The 18,931-nt window shown below is 41.1% G+C and overlaps 1 protein-coding gene and 1 long non-coding RNA gene across 2 annotated transcripts; both read left to right on the forward strand.

Annotated features, from left to right (window-relative positions):
- The first annotated feature begins 552 nt into the window (after positions 1–552).
- Positions 553–18,696, forward strand: LOC139784242 (uncharacterized). Its single transcript, XR_011721508.1, has 5 exons — positions 553–715; positions 16,558–16,620; positions 16,684–16,801; positions 16,888–16,932; positions 17,008–18,696. It is a non-coding gene; the product is annotated as an uncharacterized lncRNA (long non-coding RNA).
- Positions 8,040–8,889, forward strand: LOC139784237 (uncharacterized). Its single transcript, XM_071723405.1, has 2 exons — positions 8,040–8,139; positions 8,270–8,889. The coding sequence occupies exons 1-2, from the start codon at positions 8,040–8,042 to the stop codon at positions 8,887–8,889; spliced, it is 720 nt and encodes a 239-aa protein (XP_071579506.1).
- Positions 18,697–18,931: the final 235 nt, after the last annotated feature.

The raw sequence follows: 18,931 nt of genomic DNA on the forward strand, positions 1-18,931 counted from the left end.
AGAAACCGTTCGCGCCAGACGACACGCGGGTACGCGATCACTGTCATTTAACCGGTAGGTACCGAGGTCCCGCACATTCGACATGCAATCTGAATTATAAGGATTCTCACTTCATCCCAGTAATATTCCACAATCTGTCGGGCTATGACGCGCATTTTATTATCAAGGGATTAACGATCTTAAACACCTCGGTGCTCCAATTTGGCGTGTAACCCTTCTCGAAGACTGTCTTGTGCTTGGTAATGCGTACCCGATCGCCTACTTTGAACTTTGTCAAACCTGCGATCTTGATCGCGCTGTACACCGTGGTTAAGAGTCTTTTAGCGATTGCAGGAGTAACGTCGACGGGCCGCATGCCGATCGTTCGATGCTTGCGCGCGTTGTACTCCGCGACGAGACGCGGTAGTTCGTCGATCCACTTGTAAGTTCCGTTGAACGTAAACATCTTCCACATGTTATTCTTTAACGTGCGATTGAATCGCTCGACGACCCACGCCTTCAACACCGAATATGTGGAATAATGATTGATGTTGTGTTTTTTCAGGAGACGTTGCACGTCGGTGTTGTAAAATTCCTTCTCCATATCGGTCTGTAAGTTTTTCGGACATCTCCCGCTCTCTCTCGAATTATCTTGGCGATAACTTCAGCCGTCTCGCTTCCACCTTTACTCTTGAGCGGTACAGCCCACGCATACTTGCTCAGCACATCGATGACGGTGAGTATATAATGGTAACCTTTGTTGAAACGTGAGTATGGGCGCATCTCGACAATGTCAGCCTGCCACAGGTCGTCGTATCCCCGAACTAAGACGTGTCTTCGTGGAAAATTTCTTCTCGCCGGAGCATGCAGTTTTTCGACGAGTCGTTGCGCTTCTCGATATTTTTACGTTCATCGGATGTCATGTTTTTTTTTAGCGGTGCGTAATAATATGCACAAAGAAATTATATTATGATTTATATCTCAAACTTTTTTTAAACAATTCAATAGCCGTTTATTTCCGTTCATTGTCCTTCAATAGCCGTTCTTTGTCTGCCGGCCGTTCTTTGTCCACTAGTCGTTTATAGCCATTCGCTAGCCGTTTATAGCCATTCGCTAGTTGTTCATAGCTGTTTCTGAGTCGTTCGTTAGCCGCTTGATAACTATTCCTGAGCCGTTCCTGAACCGTTCGTCGTTGCCGTTCATCGTCGTCCGTTAATCGTTCATAGCCGTTCCATTTGTTGCTATCCATTGTTGTTGTTGTTGTTGTTGTTGTTCGTTTTTGACTCAGCGGTGGTCAACTGCCGAAGCTCGTGTATCGCAATCCGTAACGCTTGCAGATCCTTCTCGAACGCAGCCAGCTTCACGTCTGACTCTTTCTGTCGATTGCTCGACATTTTAAAGCACTGATCCACGTATAGTTTGTTAACCGCATCATCATCAGCTTCCGGTTGCGCCACGCGTCGAATCTTGCGCGATTTTGCATCAAAGTTGGCGGCAACCATACAAAGAGCGTTATCCCGCACGTAATTTCTGACTAATCCATTGCGTTGATAGTTCGGTTGCGTCTCGCCTCGTCCGAGCGATATGCCAAACTTGTTGATCGGCATTTCAATGGTGATTGAATGGTTCGCCGACGCACGGTTTAATTTATAATAAGCCCAGCCTCGCGAAGTTCCTCGATGATCGACAGGATCTCGTTGTCGTGACCGTTGTGACCCGCTTGGCGCGAAGCGTCGAGCAATCGGAGACGATCCACCAGCTCGTTGGGGTCGTCCCAGTGCACGTAGTCGATCTTATTATTGGTTAGCGTCATCGCGTGAGGCATGCATAATCCCTTTCCAGATTTTTTCTTCCTGGATTCGCTAGGAAACAACGATGCGATTATCTGTGTATACTTGTGTCCCCTGTTGCTCTTTACTCGCTCGCGAGGATCGTGCTTGAATTTATGAGCACTCGTTTCCAACAGCAGACTCTTGTACTTTTTCATATCTCCCTCAGTGTAGATCTCGTCATCGGGCATTCTCTTGAAGATCAACTCATAAAGACCGGGTGTGCCGATATATCGTATACCATCGATAATTATTCTATCCTCCTCGTTCACGTCAAAACTTTTATTACCAAGCATCATTCCGTCCTTGCCGAAATAAACGCCGTATACGGGGTCTATACTTCGATCGGCGCTCAGAAAAGCCCCGATGTACTCTCGGCCCAGTGGACCCAAGTGATCTTGCAACGCTTGTAGAAACGTTTCTCGTCCCTTCGACGTTTCCAACTGCTTTCGTATGGATGTCGCGATCGAGTCGTCCGTGGTTTCAAAAACATTCGCGCTTGCGAGGAATTGGGGAATTGTATCTTGCACGGTTCTCGCCGTCGTGGACGGTGTGGAGGTTATCGGTAGTACTTTCGATCGTTTCGATTGATCAGATTTATGCGGTGTCGATGAGAGATTCAACCAGGATTCTGATCGCTTCCTCTTTTTCGACGTCGCATCCTCCCAATCCTCCTTATCCTCCTCATCCTCCTCATTCTCCTCCCCCTCCTCCTCCTCCTCCTCCTCCTTCTCCTCTTTCTTGCGCTGCTGAAAGGGTAACGTTTCTATCCCCACGTCAGCGTCGCTCTCCGTCGGCTCCTCTTTCTTCATCGAGATCGAGTTGTCTGCGATCTTTTGCAACGGTCCGATGAGAGGCTTAAAGTATGCGTCCAACTCAATGTCCTTCACGATCTTACCGGTCTTCAAAGCGCGAAGTTTCTTACGAATCGAATCACTCGTTTTCGCAATCTCTTTCACAATCTTCTCGCGCTCGCGAATATTCTCGCTCCTGTCGATCGTGGCCATCGCGGGAAAAAAGCAGAGTGTTAATCTCACGTTTTAACTCGACGAGGTATCGACAACGACTGACCGCTTTTGCGGTATCGCGAACACGTTAAATTCTTTTCTGTATCGACCGTTCGAAAGCGCGCTGTCCTTGTCTATCACTACGAACCCGTATTTGCGTTGCCAACAATCGTGGCACAACGCACAACATTCATCGTACGACATGTCGGTATTTACGTGATCGTTGTACACGTGTTTCAGATTGGTACCATCCTGTTTGAACAGGATCAGTAGGTTCGCGTTGTCACGTATCAGATGTTTAGGTATTCTCGCGTACGTTTGACAGAGATAGAAGCAGTCGACGCTCGAGTGCCTACCCATTGAGAAGTACTCTCTCACAGCATCTTGCTTATCGCACGCAACGTCATCGAAGACGAAGATTGAGTTTGGACGCGCATCGCTCGGCGGAATGACGTCACTGTTGTTGGAAAACGTAAAGTAGCCAATCTCTTCTATCGACGTTAATACATTCTCCAAGTATCGATATTTCGGTTGCTGCAACGATTTCGAGTACACATATACGTTCTCGAAACGTACACCGTGCGGACTTTCCAGCAAGCTTATCAGAACGTTGGTTTTACCGCAATTCGAAAGGCCGCAAATGATCGCGCGTATAGTAGTCGGTAGCATCGCACCGTGCCTGCGCTTCTCCGCATTGCTCCCCATCGACCGTAACCTGTCGTCGCAATTCGTCACGCGAATCGTCAACGGTTGTCGCACGAATTTCATTTTTCAGACTGTCGACTGGAGCTTCCGGCCGAACGCCTATTTATAGGTGCGCGGAACCGCGAATCGCTCAGTAGCAAAGATGTTCGTCCTGCTGTCGAGACCTTCCGATATCCGCGATTTGAGTGTTGAACTGCTACAATTTGTGCCGAAACCTGTTCTGCTGCGAATGTGTGGTGATCACATCCACTACGTGTGGGACAAGCTTCCGGAACATATAAAGACAGATTCAGAGGTTCAGACATATCGTCGCTGTTACGAGCATTACAATCAACCGTGGCAGCGAACGCACATCGACGGTCCCGCGCCATTGATAAAGGATTGCGGCGAATGCCAACGAAAATAGGCAAAGGCTTATTAAATCGCGCGATAAACGCATTTCCATTCGAATTACATATCCCCGGTTATCAGTTTTGTGGTCCGGGCACTCATTTAAAAAAACGATTGGCAAGAGGTGATCAAGGTATTAATCCATTGGACGCAGCGTGTCGCAAACACGACATAGCTTATTCTCGCAGCAACGATCTCACCGAGAGACACGCGGCCGACAAGATACTCGCCGAGAGAGCGCTAGGACGTGCCGTCGCGAAAGACTCGACTCTCTGCGAGAAAGCTGCAGCTACAGCCGTCTGGGCGACCATGAAGGCTAAGCGGAAGCTCGGAATGGGTTTAAAAATGAAGGCGAAGGTGAAGGCGAAGACAAAGATGAAGAAGAGAGAGGATTCGAAAAAACGGATACTTCCAGCGGCAAAACGCGGTGGTATCTTGCCCATTCTACCGTTGTTGGGAGTTCTCGGTTCGTTGGTCGGTGGAGCGGCGGGAGTCGCGAAGGCTGTGAACGATAACAAAGTCGCGCGGCGTCAGCTGGAAGAACTTAAACGTCACAATCGCGCCGTGGAAGGTCACGGGCTTTATCTCGCAAAAAAAAATGTCAAGGAAACGTTAAAAATTCCGAAAGGTGTAACTACCAACGTACAACTGCAACAACTTGCAAAGCGTATGCACATTCCATATTTTAGAGGTATTTTTATGCGTACTACTTTACCGATGGATGGAGTGCGTCGAAACGAGAGTGGCATCGTGAATTTGGATAACGCTGAGGGACCGGGTACTCACTGGGTGGCATACGCAAAGAGGGGTGATTGAGCCATATATTTCGACAGTTATAGTAATCTTCGACCGCCGAGAGAATTGGTGCTGTATCTAAAGAACAACGTGACGCAAATCGAGTACAATCGCACACCTTATCAACGATACGATCAGAGCAATTGTGGACAACTGTGTCTGCGCTTTCTACAGACGGTTGACGATCAATTTAAAGACTGGCGTTGCATTGTTTGAACTCAGTATTCATTCAAACATGTCACTGACATTTACGCTCACCGGCAAGAGTAGCATCCTCGCGGTAAGCTACTTTCCCACCGTGTATTTGAGCGATGGCGATTACGAGCTCGGTCTGACAGATTTCGAAACCTATTACACGATACCGAACGTAAATTCTTTGAACAATAAATTCTACTTTGACGATAAGGAGATTACCGTTCCCGAAGGATCGTACGAATTGCGTGACATAGACACGTATTTGAAACAATCAATTTTACAATTGGACCAATCCAATAATAATAATAATATTGCGAGAAAGAAACATGTCGGCGAAGATGAAGAATATCCGTTGATCATTCGAGCCAACAACAATACGATGAAGAGTGAGATCAAATGTGCTTATCGGATAAATTTCATCAAACCGAACAACATTGGATCGTTGCTGGGATTTTCAGCGAATCGCGTGCTGGAGCCGCGACAATGATACGAATCGGACGTGTCGATAAATATCATCAGTGTAAACATCATTCGCATAGAGTGTAACGTGACCGCGGGTGCATACAGCAACGACAAGTATGTGCACACGATACATGAGTTTTCGCCGAATGTGCCACCAGGATATAAGATATCGGAAACGCCGGCGCAGATCATTTACCTTCCGATCATCGTACGGAGCATTACTGATCTAACGATTCGCGTCGTGGATCAGGACGGTCGATTGATTGATTTTCGCGGAGAAGAGATCACCGTTAGACTGCATGTGCGAAGACGACGACTGTGGTAAACCGTGAGATGCTCGTACTGAACGAAGTGGAGAAGGTGCGACAGACGAGTAACAAAATTAGAGAGACAATCCGATCGCCAAAGAAGAAACTCACTGCGTCGAACGTTGAATTTTTGAAATCATTGGGTTTCGTCGTACGAAATGGCTAATATCTTAAACATTGGAGGTGAACCGATCTTTGACGATAGTGTCGTCAAGATTGAGACTCACACGTACAATCCGTACGCCAATACGACGTTTGGACACAACGATGAGATAAGAATACCCATACAACAGCAAGATTTATACACGTTGCCGTGTGAAAGCTTTCTCTACGTCGAAGGACGATTGGTAATAAAGAGAAGGAATGACGAGGACGAGTCTCAGGCAACGCTTGTAAATAATTGTGCAGCGTTCATGTTCGACGAGATTCGATACGAGCTCAACGGTGTGGAGATTGATCGCAACAGAAACGTTGGAATAACAAGTACCATCAAGAACTACGTATCGCTATCGTATAATGATTCTCAACTCATGCGGAATGCCGGATGGGACGTTTCATCGAGCATACCGGAAGGATACTTCAACTTTTGCGTACCGCTCAAGATGTTGCTGGGCTTTTGTGAAGATTACAAACGCGTCGTTGTTAATGCCCGTCACGAATTAATTTTGATACGTGCGCGTAGCGACAACAATTGCATTGTAGGAGATCCGGCAAGGAAGCCGGAAATCGAACTGTTTAAAGTACAGTGGCGAATGCCTCACGTTACGTTAAACGAGGTTAATAAACTATCCTTGTTACGGGCCTTGGGGAGCGGGCAATATCTTAGTGTCAGTTTTTGTTCGTGGGATCTGTACGAGTATCCCCTCTTGCAGAGCACGACCAAGCATTCGTGGGCTGTCAAAACTGCGACTCAGCTAGAGAAGCTGCGATACGTTATTTTTGCGCTGCAGACCGGCCGCAAGAATATCATGTCTCAAAATGTTAGCGTATTCGATGACTGTAATTTGACCAATGTCAAGCTTTATCTAAACTCCGAATTTTATCCGTACGATGACTTGAACCTAGATTTTACTAAAAATCGATACGCCCTTCTTTTTGATATGTACGCGCGTTTTCGTAAAACTTATTACGGATACGATTCCAGTGATACGCTTTGCAGCTTGTATACATTCCTGATGGATGGACCTTTTGTTGTCATCGATTGCTCACGACAAAACGAGTCTGTCAAGAGCGCCACCGTGGATGTGCGAATAGAATTTGACTGTAAAGAAAATGTACCTGCAAATACTACCGCCTATTGTCTCATCTTGCATGATCGCATAATCGAATACTGCCCGCTGTCTAATGTAGTGCGCAAACTCATGTAAATCGCCATGTTGACAAATATTCCGATATAAGAGCGACATATGTAGTGCGATACGGATCGTTCCTTTGTTGCATCATGATCGTGCCAACGTTTGTCGATCTGCAAGGATTCATCGTCGGGATGAAATTTGTCGTAAAGGAGGCAGCGGTGCTGAGAAACGGGACCGTTCTGGAGCATTACATCTTTACGTGCCCCATGCCGTGGAGTCTTCTCACAAAATCTGACAAGTCATGTGCTTCCTGGTTGAATGCAAATCACCATGGATTACCATGGGATGAGGGAAACGTGCCGTACGGTATGGTAAAACGTCTAATTACGTCAGCCGTGCTTGGTACAGAAGAGGATGACGAGATACCGACTCTCGTGTACGTCAAGGGATGCCAGAAACAGGAATGGCTGGTGGATCTACTTGAGAATTATGCGAAAGAAAAGCTGATCATCGAGACTTTGGATGCAGATTACGAAGATGTCAAATCTTTAAATAATCTAGATGTTACTAACACTATGCGATGCGGAAAACATGTTAAGAATTGCGCATTACAAAATGTATTAAAATTATTTAAGTGGTGGTCGCGACGCCAGAAGAATTGGGATCTTTTAAAAAAATAAATTATATATAATTTTACAATGCTTTATTTTCTTTTCCCCATTCCCATTAGCTGTTAGTGGTTTCCCTCTCCTAATTTCCCCCACCACATCATAATTTTGAAGGCAGGGTGTTGTCGCGTATACTTGGTTCATTTTCCACTTCTTAGTCATTTGTATGAATTTTTTTATAACTTCTACGTAAGCAGCGCTGACATTGGTGCTTGAAAATGTTGAAGAAAGGGGAATTATCCCTTCCCTTATAATTTTTCATCTGCGCACGCCGTCCAATATTCTAAAACGTTGCAAACGGAGTTAACGTTTTAACTAGTGTTACGAAGTCAAAATCAATTGAGTCTCATCGTTCAAAGCGACAACTTCAGTGAAAAAGTATACCTCTTACGGAAAAATAAGAACAATGGCTGGTCGCAGTGAAGACGTAAATAATTCTGAGAAGTGGATGTTCACTCGCGATATTCCCGATAAGGGACTTTGTGGCTTCGAGGGAAGCAGCACAAGTATGAATTATTACGTACCGTATCCTCGTGAAAAATCGGAACCTCGTTATACGCCTAAGCCTCGTGAAGTTTCATCGGACGAGCGCAAAACGTAAGTATTACTTTGGATAAATTTTTTCAAATTTATTTTTTCTAATTTTATTAATTTATTTACTTTATTTTTTTTACAGTTTCAATAAATCGGAACCTCGTTATACGCCTCGTATCTTGGGCAGACGATTTGCCCTGACAGTCACGGCTTACAAGTATTTGGATATCGGAATCAATGTGGGATCTACATCTTTTGTGGAATTGATTCTTGGTGACAATCGGGGAAATCAGATCGTGCTTCCTCATGTAACGTGGACAACGATCATCGAAAGACGCATGGATATCGAACAACTTATGCAGTCGACTGTCGGTTCATCGCTGTCTATTCGAGATCTAATTATAGAACTTGTTAAAATGCGTGACGCTAATATTGTAAAACTTACGTTGCGCGATACATGCTTATACATGATACCAGCAACTATATTATTTTTGTTTGAAATCGAACAATGTGTCGAACATGTATATTTCAATTTATGTCAAAATATACAACATGTTAGTAATAATTATAACCATTTTGTAACAGTCTTGCGACAAAATCGTATCACGGATAAATGTCAAGCGAGAAAAGTACTTAGTGAGGTGTCCGATGGAAGTTCACTTATAGATTGCAAACTAGTTGCTTTCGCCTTAGATAACATTGTATATAAAGCAAAAATGTAAATAACGAATAAAAATTGAATATTAACATAAATAGTAGCAAAATTATTTTTCAATCTATCTCTTCCGTTTTCATCTAACATTAGCCTCCTCTATGTTTAAATTATATTTTGTTGCGATAATGTCCTTTTTAATTATATACGATTTATTATAAAAGAATTAATAAAATTATTAAAATATTGATAAAAACTTTTATCTAAAATAGAATAATCGCATCACGACACGTATGAACTTGTCCGTTCCTGTCTTCCACTCTCATTTCCCCACTATGGGACTCTATAGTTTAAGTCACATAAAATATGTTTTTTTTTGTTGATTTTTTTGTTGAACGTAGACCCAGAAAAAAAGGTCTTTGACGCCATCTCTTCCTGCGTTCAACTCTATAGTTTGTCATGCAAATTTTTTTAAATTAAATTATTATATTAATTAAATTGTTATAAATAATTAATTATATTAATTAAATTAGGTTTAAAAATTATATTAATTTATAGGTTATAAATAATTAAATTAATTGAGTTAGGTTATAAAAATTATAACCTAATTTAATTAATTTAATTATTTATAACCTATAAATTAATATATTTAATTAATGATGCAAACACGCCGTCATCCCCCTCCACGCCAATGACGTCATCTCCCCTCCACGCCGATGACGTCATCCCCCACCACGCCGGTGACGTCATCCCCCCACCACAAACTGGCCACCTAGAACTCACATAGTATACCTACTTGCTCGTTCAAAAATGTCGGTAGATTAGCTTATGAGCACAGGAAAATAACTCCGTGTACGATGATTTTTCGCGCCTATTTATACTCAAGTGGCGAGAACCCCCCGCGCGAGCTTCTCACCACTTCTTTGTCTTTGTATCCTAAAAGAGGAAGAAGGTCTTATCTCTAGGTGTAAATCTATGCCCTGCGAACCGCGGTCTGAGAACCGTTTCCCCATCAGAAATCGGATAATTAATCAATATCGATATCTCTCTTTTAACATTCCTGGCTATTTTAAGACTGAGTTAAATTTTGCTCGCACGTAACACAGGATAAGACTGTTGAACCTTTCAAATTGAATTGAGAGAATATGAGTAAAGAAGAAGAACAGAAAGGGAAAATACTTTTTTCTAAATAATTGGAAAACATTTAAAAAAATAGAAAATGTATGAATTTTACAGTTTAAACTTTACCCCCAACTCTCCTCCGGTTCGACGTCATTGTACGGTCGAAGGACGAAGAGTCGGGTCAGGTCAAAAATATTATAGGGGCCCGAATATATTTCCGCCGCCTCCCGATCCTCGGGGGTTTCGTACCATATCAGATCGTGAAGGTGTTGCGCAAACCTCCGCTGCTGCTTCATCAGCTGGCGTGCGTGAAAATTGAGGAATCCCCTTAATCTGCACTTCTCTAAGCCATACCTGATAAAAAATATAAAAAAATTTAGATTTTTTAACAAAATTAATTATAGACAGATGGTGGTTTTTATGCGGGAAATAATAATAATAATAAATAACGGACGCGGGGTAACGCATGCATGAAAATCAAGGGGTATAAACTTATACATATAAATGACGCGACGCGTAATTGCACTTACCCGAGGTGGAAACGCGATTCCCATCTCCTTCCTGAAATGCATACGCTGCTCCATAGTGAGATCGCCTACTAGCCACTAAAAGCCAATGCAAAATATTATTTAATAACGGGCACTGAGCACTATACACGTTTTGAACACGTCCACTTACTCCATTAAGAGGGTATCGCGCATATATAACATTGCGTATATTCTGCATCGTTGTTGGCTATGTACTGAAGCAACGGGGGGGGGGGGGGGGCACTCCGAATCGAAGATGCAGAGATATACGAGAGTGACTCAATTAAATGCTTCCGAACAGCATACATGTGCCCATCATTAATGTCTATGGATATCATGCACGAAGAACACACGACATATGATCTACCCGTAGTATAGTAAAAATATATGGCGGAACACTTGGTACGTCCGTGATTTGTCCGTATTTTCCGCATTTTTGACATTGTATTATCGGTCGGTTATCACGCGGTTGCGACGAGTATGCATAATTATTTTTGGAACGCGGCGGATTTCCACTCGGTCCGTTTACCTTTTCTTCTGCGCTCGCTCCGGCAATCGCTTCTTGCAAGGTTGCAAAATGCTGAAAACCTTTTGTAACGCTAGATGTCCGAATTTGCTTCGGATAACGCGAAAACGAAAAGTAATGGGAGGCTTCTCTCGTTAAGGGGGGAGTCTCGTGTAACACGCTAAAAAGTAAGGTAACTTTTGGAATTTTTTTTTAATAATCAATGCGACGGATTTTTTTCAAACTTTTAGGGTATTTTATTATACATTTCAAGAGATAAAAAATTTTTAATTTAATTATTATAATAATTTAATAAACAAAAAATTTACGTAACTTAAACTATAGAGTTGAACGCAGGAAGAGACTCTTTCAAGGTTGCAAGATCACTTGGGTCCACTGGGTCGAGAGTATCTTTTTTTTTTTACGGGGGGAAATCCTGAATTGGATACCCCCACCCCCGGGGCGGGGCGGGCGGTTATGTCGGACTCCTACCAACTATTTCGTGCAAATAGGACATATATTGCATGGAAATATCGTGTACAGTGGCTCTCTGCAATTTCCGCAGAAAGGACCGCGTATTGCGTCGTACGGTTTGGTTATATGCCTTCGAACGACATATACGGGGTCAGATTCAGCGTCCGCGTATGCAATCATGCATGAACCACAATCCTTGTGTGAACCTGAACCGTCTGTATAGTATAAGTAAATGGCACAACACTTTGTGCGTCCACTCAACGCCAAAATTTCGGGACGATATACAGTTCTATAAGCGACTTCTCTGCAGTCATCGTCTCTATCTGCACTTTCATAATTGCTGTCGTCCGACAGCGCGTGTTCTTCTTCTTCTTGTTCTTCCTCAGACAGCGCGTGTTCTTCATCATCAGCCACTATGTCATCAAAATGATCGGCCATTTTGATGTGATTTAGTACAAAATAAACTTGATGACACAAAATATCAAGAGACACGGTAGTGTTTCATGTCAAGTACGCGCGCAGCACGAGACTTTTACGCACGAACGCACGAGTGCAAGTACCTGAGATTTTGAGATTGCTTCATCCGATGTGTAGATATACTATGGTGGTGGGGGTATCTCTCAACATGATGGTGAAAAACAGGGACGGACAAATTCTTTGTTTTTTTTTCTGTGGAGGTACATCCGGCCGATAATTATTCATGAAAGAACCATACAAATGTTATAGAATTGAGCGCCGATGACAGACTGCTATAATTTATGACCTACAATTGTCACATCCTTTGAAGAGCTCGAGATAAGCAAATAGCTTACAATTGAGACTCAACATCTAAGGGATGTCACGTCTCTGTGACGTAGAAGTAGAAGAGGAAGAAATGATAGAGAAAAGAGAAAAAGTGATAGAAGAAAACGATGAAGAAGAGCGTTAAAATCATAGTATGCTCAAGCAAGAAAGCGAGCAACTTGAGAATATAGCCTCATGGTGCAGTCAAGTTCGAACAGTGAACTTTCAAGTGACAGTGCAAGGATGAAGATAAAAATTACGTTTCCATGTGTCAGGGTAAGCATTTTATGCTGTGCATTAATAAAATTTGTGTATTAATTTGTGTAATAATTTTTTGTTTTTATTTTTTAGTGCATAAAAGTTGGTCGGTTGAAGGTTGCGGAGGTACCTCAATCGAGGGTGCAAATGCAAGTAGAATTTGAATTTACTCCATACGAACAGATACCTCCGAGAATGAGATACCTCTTTAACGAGTCAACATTCGAGGTACCCGTACATATAAGGCTGAGTACATTTAAGTTATATGATTTTGTATGTAATATATTGTTACGTCCTGCGAACTCCACGATTTTTTATTTTGGATGCTTTCGAGCGGGTCCGAAGAAGATCGACCACTGCATAAATAAAATCATTTTAGTGGACCCGAAAGTTCCACCTCCTCGAAACCGAAATCTCCGCACGATCTTCAAGCGGAAGCGGAATCGTCGGAACAAGCAGGCGCGATGGGAACTAAAGAAACAAATATTAGAGTTCCTCCGACACGAACGGGAGAACGCCGGTCCTCCGCGCCCGTGAAAAAAAAATTATATATAATCATATATAATTGTATATAAATGATCATATATAATTATATATAATTATATATGAAAATTGGCACGATATAATTTTATCTGATTATATATAAAAATATATAATTCTACAAATTTTTATATAATTTTATATAATTATATATAACTTTATATTAAGGTTTACTTTCAAAAAGGATTATATATTATTATATAAAATTATATATAATTTTTGCATTATTTTGCATCAAGAATCAAGACAGTGTTGGGTGAGTCTTGCGTTGTATTGCTGACAAAGATATATGTCTCGCGGATGTCATGATTTTGCTTCGCAGGAGGCCTGCTTATATTAGCCCCCAACTGAAATTTACTTACGAGTTAGTCTTACCATTATGCGCCGCCTAGTGGCGTCGTTGCAAACTATCACGGAAAGACAGCTACCGCGCGCATGCATCTTTCTTAACTGCATGTACATTATTTCTATATCTTTGACACATAAAATTATATATAATTATATATCTATCTACATATATAAAGACAAATGTCCTGACCGACTGACTCATCAACGCCCAGCCGAAACCCCTGAACCTAGAAACATGAAATTTGGAGAGTGTATTCCTCTCATGACGTAAGCACCCACTAAGAAGGGATTTTTAGAAATTCGACCCCTAAGAGGGTGAATAGGGGTAAGATGTGTTTTCACGACTTTCTCCCTGCTTGGGCCTGATGAGATATCGACTTGGTTTTTGCTTACAAAGGTTACCCGCATACAAGTGTTTAAAAACATAATTCAAGATTTTGCCCTAATCAACCCCTAAAGGGGCAAATCTAAATTCGGGGGTGAATTATAGAATCCTTCGCATACCGTAGCAAAGCACGCGGGTGTATCAAGCTAGTTATATATAATTATATAAATTTATATATTTTAGGATTTACTTATTTAGAAAAATTCTATATTTATTTATATAAAAATATATTAATATATATAATTATATAAAATTATATATAATTTTACGTGAGGAATCAGATATAATTTTATATAATTATATAGAATAATATATATTTTATATAATTACATATTTTAATATATATTTATATATAATAATATATAAATATATATGTTGAAATTTTCTGATTTATACAAAATTATGTATGCTTATATATAAATATATATAAATATATATACTTATATATAATTATATAAAATTATATAAAATTTTATATAAGAATCTAGATATAATTATATTAAATTATATAAAAGAATACATATTTATATATAATTATGCATAATTTTATATGTTTTTCTATAGTTATATATAATTTTTTTTTCCCGGGCGACTCGCCACTTCGCCGCCTCTACTCGCTCAACCGGAGGAACCACCGTCGCCCCCTCCTCTTAATTCGCCCTCGCGTCCTCTTTCCTATCGGGTAATTCCTGACACCCCCGATTCCTCGCCTTTCCTGGAACCTTCGTATTTCCCGGTTCGCCCCGGGGAACTTCCCGATTCTCCCTCCCCCGCACCTTCCTCCCACCTAAGTCCCGAATACGAGCGATCGTATTCCCCGGTCGCTCGCGAGGAGCTCTCCTCTCGAGCGGTCTCGGGTACCTCGACCGTGGAATTTATCGAAGAGGTACCGCATTTCCCTCCCCCGCGGAGCCAGGATTGTCTGGACGAGGACGTGGAGTCTCTGAGAACTCCGTCCCCCTCATATTCCGCGGTTTCCGAGGAGCCCATCCGAGAGCTCCCTTCCTACCATTTCTTCTTGAACCCATCAGCTTATTTCCGCCAATGCACCGGTCCTCTTCCTCCTGATTGTTTTACCCTCGGTCCCTACGAGTTCGACCTGGTCGGACTCCGTTCCCTCATAGAAACAGTAGATCCCCACGAAACAACTATCCCCGCTTAATTCCCGCAACATAAATTCCCATATTTAATTCCCGTTTACATCCTGAAAGAGATATTCCGTTCCACAGTCACCCTCGAAGAAATAGTCGATCCCGAGGTGATAACCTTAGACTAACGGTTATAGTATAAAGTTTATTTATTTTAAATTTTATATGTTTTACCTTAATTAACTTACACAAATACACCGTACACATATTTAGCTAAACTCATGTAACCTCAGTTCTAAAATTAATTGTAATAATAGCGGGCAGGATATGCATTAAATAGGTTTCCCCTTTAAAAAATCCTGCCCGATCACCTCCGCACTAATGTAACACCCGCGGTAACCATACACTCACACACACAAATGACATACACTCCGCTTGCGCTCATCTCAATGTCTGATTCTCCCACTCGATGTCAGCAACAAATATTATTTTATTTGTAATAAATGTTTAATTTGTTTGTAAGATTAAATTCAATGTTTGTTTATTTTAAATAAGACCTCGCTCTCAAATCCCTTCCACCTCTCAAAATCGCACGAGGTCCGATCCTAAGTTAAAGGGATTAAATTCCCTGACTTAAAAGAGGACCGACGATCGCACCGCTCACGGAAGGCGTCCTAGCGTCCCTACAGACGTTGACCCTTCCTGAGCCATTGAAAGTGCGTTAAGGAGGTTCTACAGATAATGGATGTATCTAAAAATTGGAAAAAAACTTCATGGACGTATAAAGTGAGATGCGAGAAAAGTGCTAAAAAAATTTTAGCATCGGTTATCGTGTAAAAATTTGCAAAAATGAATTTTGAAATCACAGTTTTAACATGAGCTCTTATGGCAAAAGGGTTCCCGGAGACAGGAAACAAGATATTAATTATATGAAGGCGGCCTACCAGAGATTCAAAAAACGGAGCTCTTATAGATCTTAATCTAAGCTTTTCAGAAATATCGAGAAAAACAAGGGTTATCGTGTAAAATTTTGTGATATTGGCTATTGAAACAGGCCATATCACAGTTCACGTAGCGTGCTTCGAATAACAAGGGAGATTTAACAACGTCGCAGCGACTGCACCTCACATAACCTTTTATCTGTCAATGATTTTTGGGCATTTTCCATTCGAAGAACACCTTTCTTTTTAGCGAATTTTCCTCTTTTGACACCACGTAAGACTCTATCCTTATTTCTCCATGAATTGGTCGGGCTTGGAGGAGTCATTGTAAATTTATAAAAGTAAACGCAGTCACTGACTAGAAAAGGACCACGCTCATATGAGCAGAACAGCGAGACTCAAGTTCGTGACGTTTTCACATTTTCTCGCATGTATAAGAAGCCGAGTCAAAGGAGCACTTACACGATATTTTTAATTATTCCTCGCTTCGACTAATACGGGTATGATATAAGCTCTAACATCATCAAAATTCATGAAAATATTTTATAAATACTTAGAATTGATGAATTTGAAGATTTTCTCTTCATCTCTCGACTGACTAGAGAGTACCTGTAGAACCTCCTTAAGCGTCTGATTGCGTCCTTCCTTACCCCCACCCCTCTGGTTAGCCTCTCCTTTGCTTCCCAGTTTTTCTTATCCTAATCCTGGGGTTAAACGTAACAATATTAAATAATTTATTAAATAATTTATTAATTAATCTGTTACAGCCTGATGTCGTACGCGAGGGGGACCTTTCCTTTCAAGAGGCGTACATGCACTTCATTTCGGAGGTACGTGATTTGTGTGTGTGTGCGCGTTTTTTTTAATAATACATTTTGTTTAATTTTTTACAGCATGATGTGAACGAGAGGAACCTTGATGAAAGGACGGTCGACGAATACAAGAATTTCGTTAAATTTGCGGCTGACACGGAGAACCCAGCCAAAATGCATACGTTTCGGCATGTTGACGGTGAGTTTTTTAAATAATATTTTATTTTTAAAAATATAATTATATATAATAATGATAAGTAATTCATATTTAATATATTTTTATAGATTTTCCGATATTCCGATGACGGACCCGCCACGCTCTCGCCAAAGGTATGTGTGTGTGTGTGTGTGTGTGTGTGTGTGTGTAATTTAAAAAAATAATTTTTATAAATTAATTTTTTTCAGTGGGTGATAGACGTCCCCGGGCACGGGGCGCTTACATATTGACAGCATACACCATACAGAAATGCAGTTACACGGGTAGACATCCCTGGTCTTTTGCCCGCCGGAGGTTAGTATATTCATTATTGTCGCGTTCTGTCTGTTGTGCGTCCGTTTTTTGGTCAATGCATTTAAGCAATTTACCAGGGATTTGGACAAGTCGTGTGAAAATTATTATTATTATATTATTATTATTATTCGGGACCGAAAAGGTATCTGAGTTTATAACTTTCGTAACAAGGATCATCACTTTTGTCTATCTGACTGTAATTAGGATAATCAATGTCGAAATCGACAGGAATAGGTTTAAATGGAGGTGCGTTTTCTAGTTGTTGTAATTTCTGGAGGAGGGGGAGAGGATCTCGATTAGAAGTAACAGCTTGTTTGATCTGGAACCTAATTCGTTTGATTTGAACTCGTCTACCTCCCTTTTTCGTCATTCAGCCCGCGTTCTCGAAAATGAATTTTAAGCTCGCCACACTCTTCGTCAGCGCTCAAAGCCAATGCGCCACACTCTTCGTCAGCGTAAAGGCCAAATTCAATTTCGGGAATTAATAACGATTGTTGCAATTTCTAAGAATCAACCCCGTAATCGCCACGCCTTTCGGCAGCGAAGGTACCAGTTCGCCATACTCTTTGTCAACGCCCAAGACATATCGCCACGCTCTTTGTCAGCGAAAACTGCGAGTCGAATCTCAGAAGTGATTGATTAAGAATTTTAATACGAGGTCAGATCCCAGATTTCAAGCTTATTCTCTTTTTCAGACTTATCTTACCTTTATTCTTAAAATCTTAGTACAACTGAGTTGTGCGTGAATGCTCGGACTTGAACGTACAGTCGAATGTCGAAAGTGACTGTCTGGAATTGAATAAGAGTTAGAAAAATGATTTAAGTCGAGTAACAGAGTCAGAGTCTAAAACTACATAAGGAACTAACTAAGCTGAAGCCAAAAACGATGTGATGCTCCGCCGGCTCCGCGGCGTTTTCCGCCCTTTTTATACCCGAAATGGCCAGAACCCCCCGCGCGAGATTCTCACCACTTGCTACGCGTCTCAAGGGGGGAGGTTTTCTAGAAGCTTCTAGAAGCGTAGTTTTGGGCCACATCTGGGCCTCAGCTTGTCAACGGCTGATAACCGTAGGATAAACTAAACATTTACATTGACCTGAGCGTTCGCTCGGAATTCCGAGCTAACGCGCGTCGTCTAAGCGTTCAAAATTTTCAACGTGTCGTCCGAAATTTTAGTATAAAATTTCCGTACGTAACAACTTTAATATATCTATCTGGCATTTGCGTTGAATAAAATAATGTCAAGTGAAAAATCAATTCGCGAAATAGACCATATAATTTTTTACAAATTACAAACTTTTAGACGAAAACTAAGACGAATCACTTTATAATATGGCGAATAGTTAATGAATTAATTAAGTAAACTAGCCAAGCTATTAATTGTTCTCATGTTTCTCGACTGAGTGTATTGTACTTTTTATCAAACTATTTATTCGACGAAAAAACATATGTCAAGGCTAGCATTGAACTTTTACATTCAGGAAACTTTTAACATTATATAAAATAATTTCACATCGATGATTTTCTGTTTTTTTTTTACACTCTTATTTTGTACACTCATTTGAAATGTGATTGTTTTAGATTAGATTATGTTCAGGTAAATTATATACATTTAAAGCGCGATATAAGATTTATTTAAATAGTATTATGGAATTAATAATCTCTAAATTTCGCCATTAAATAATTTATATATTTAATGGCAAAATTTAACGATTATTAATTCCATAATACTATGATTTAAATAAATCTTATATCACTAAATTTGGCCATTAAATAACTTATAATTTTCAGCTTCGCATTTAGAAAAGAGTCTTGTGATT

Source organism: Temnothorax nylanderi, unplaced genomic scaffold (assembly GCF_030848795.1).
Source record: "Temnothorax nylanderi isolate EJ_2023f unplaced genomic scaffold, tnyl_v1.0 TNYL_tig0600_pilon, whole genome shotgun sequence".
NCBI lineage: Eukaryota > Metazoa > Arthropoda > Insecta > Hymenoptera > Formicidae > Temnothorax > Temnothorax nylanderi.

Bases quoted from the DNA above. Each gene is read 5' to 3' on its own strand.
- LOC139784237 (XM_071723405.1), top strand. From the start codon at position 8,040: ATGGCTGGTCGCAGTGAAGACGTAAATAATTCTGAGAAGTGGATGTTC. The intron at 8,140-8,269 runs GTATGAATTATT...CAAATTTATTTT, and splicing joins CTTCGAGGGAAGCAGCACAA to TTCTAATTTTATTAATTTAT.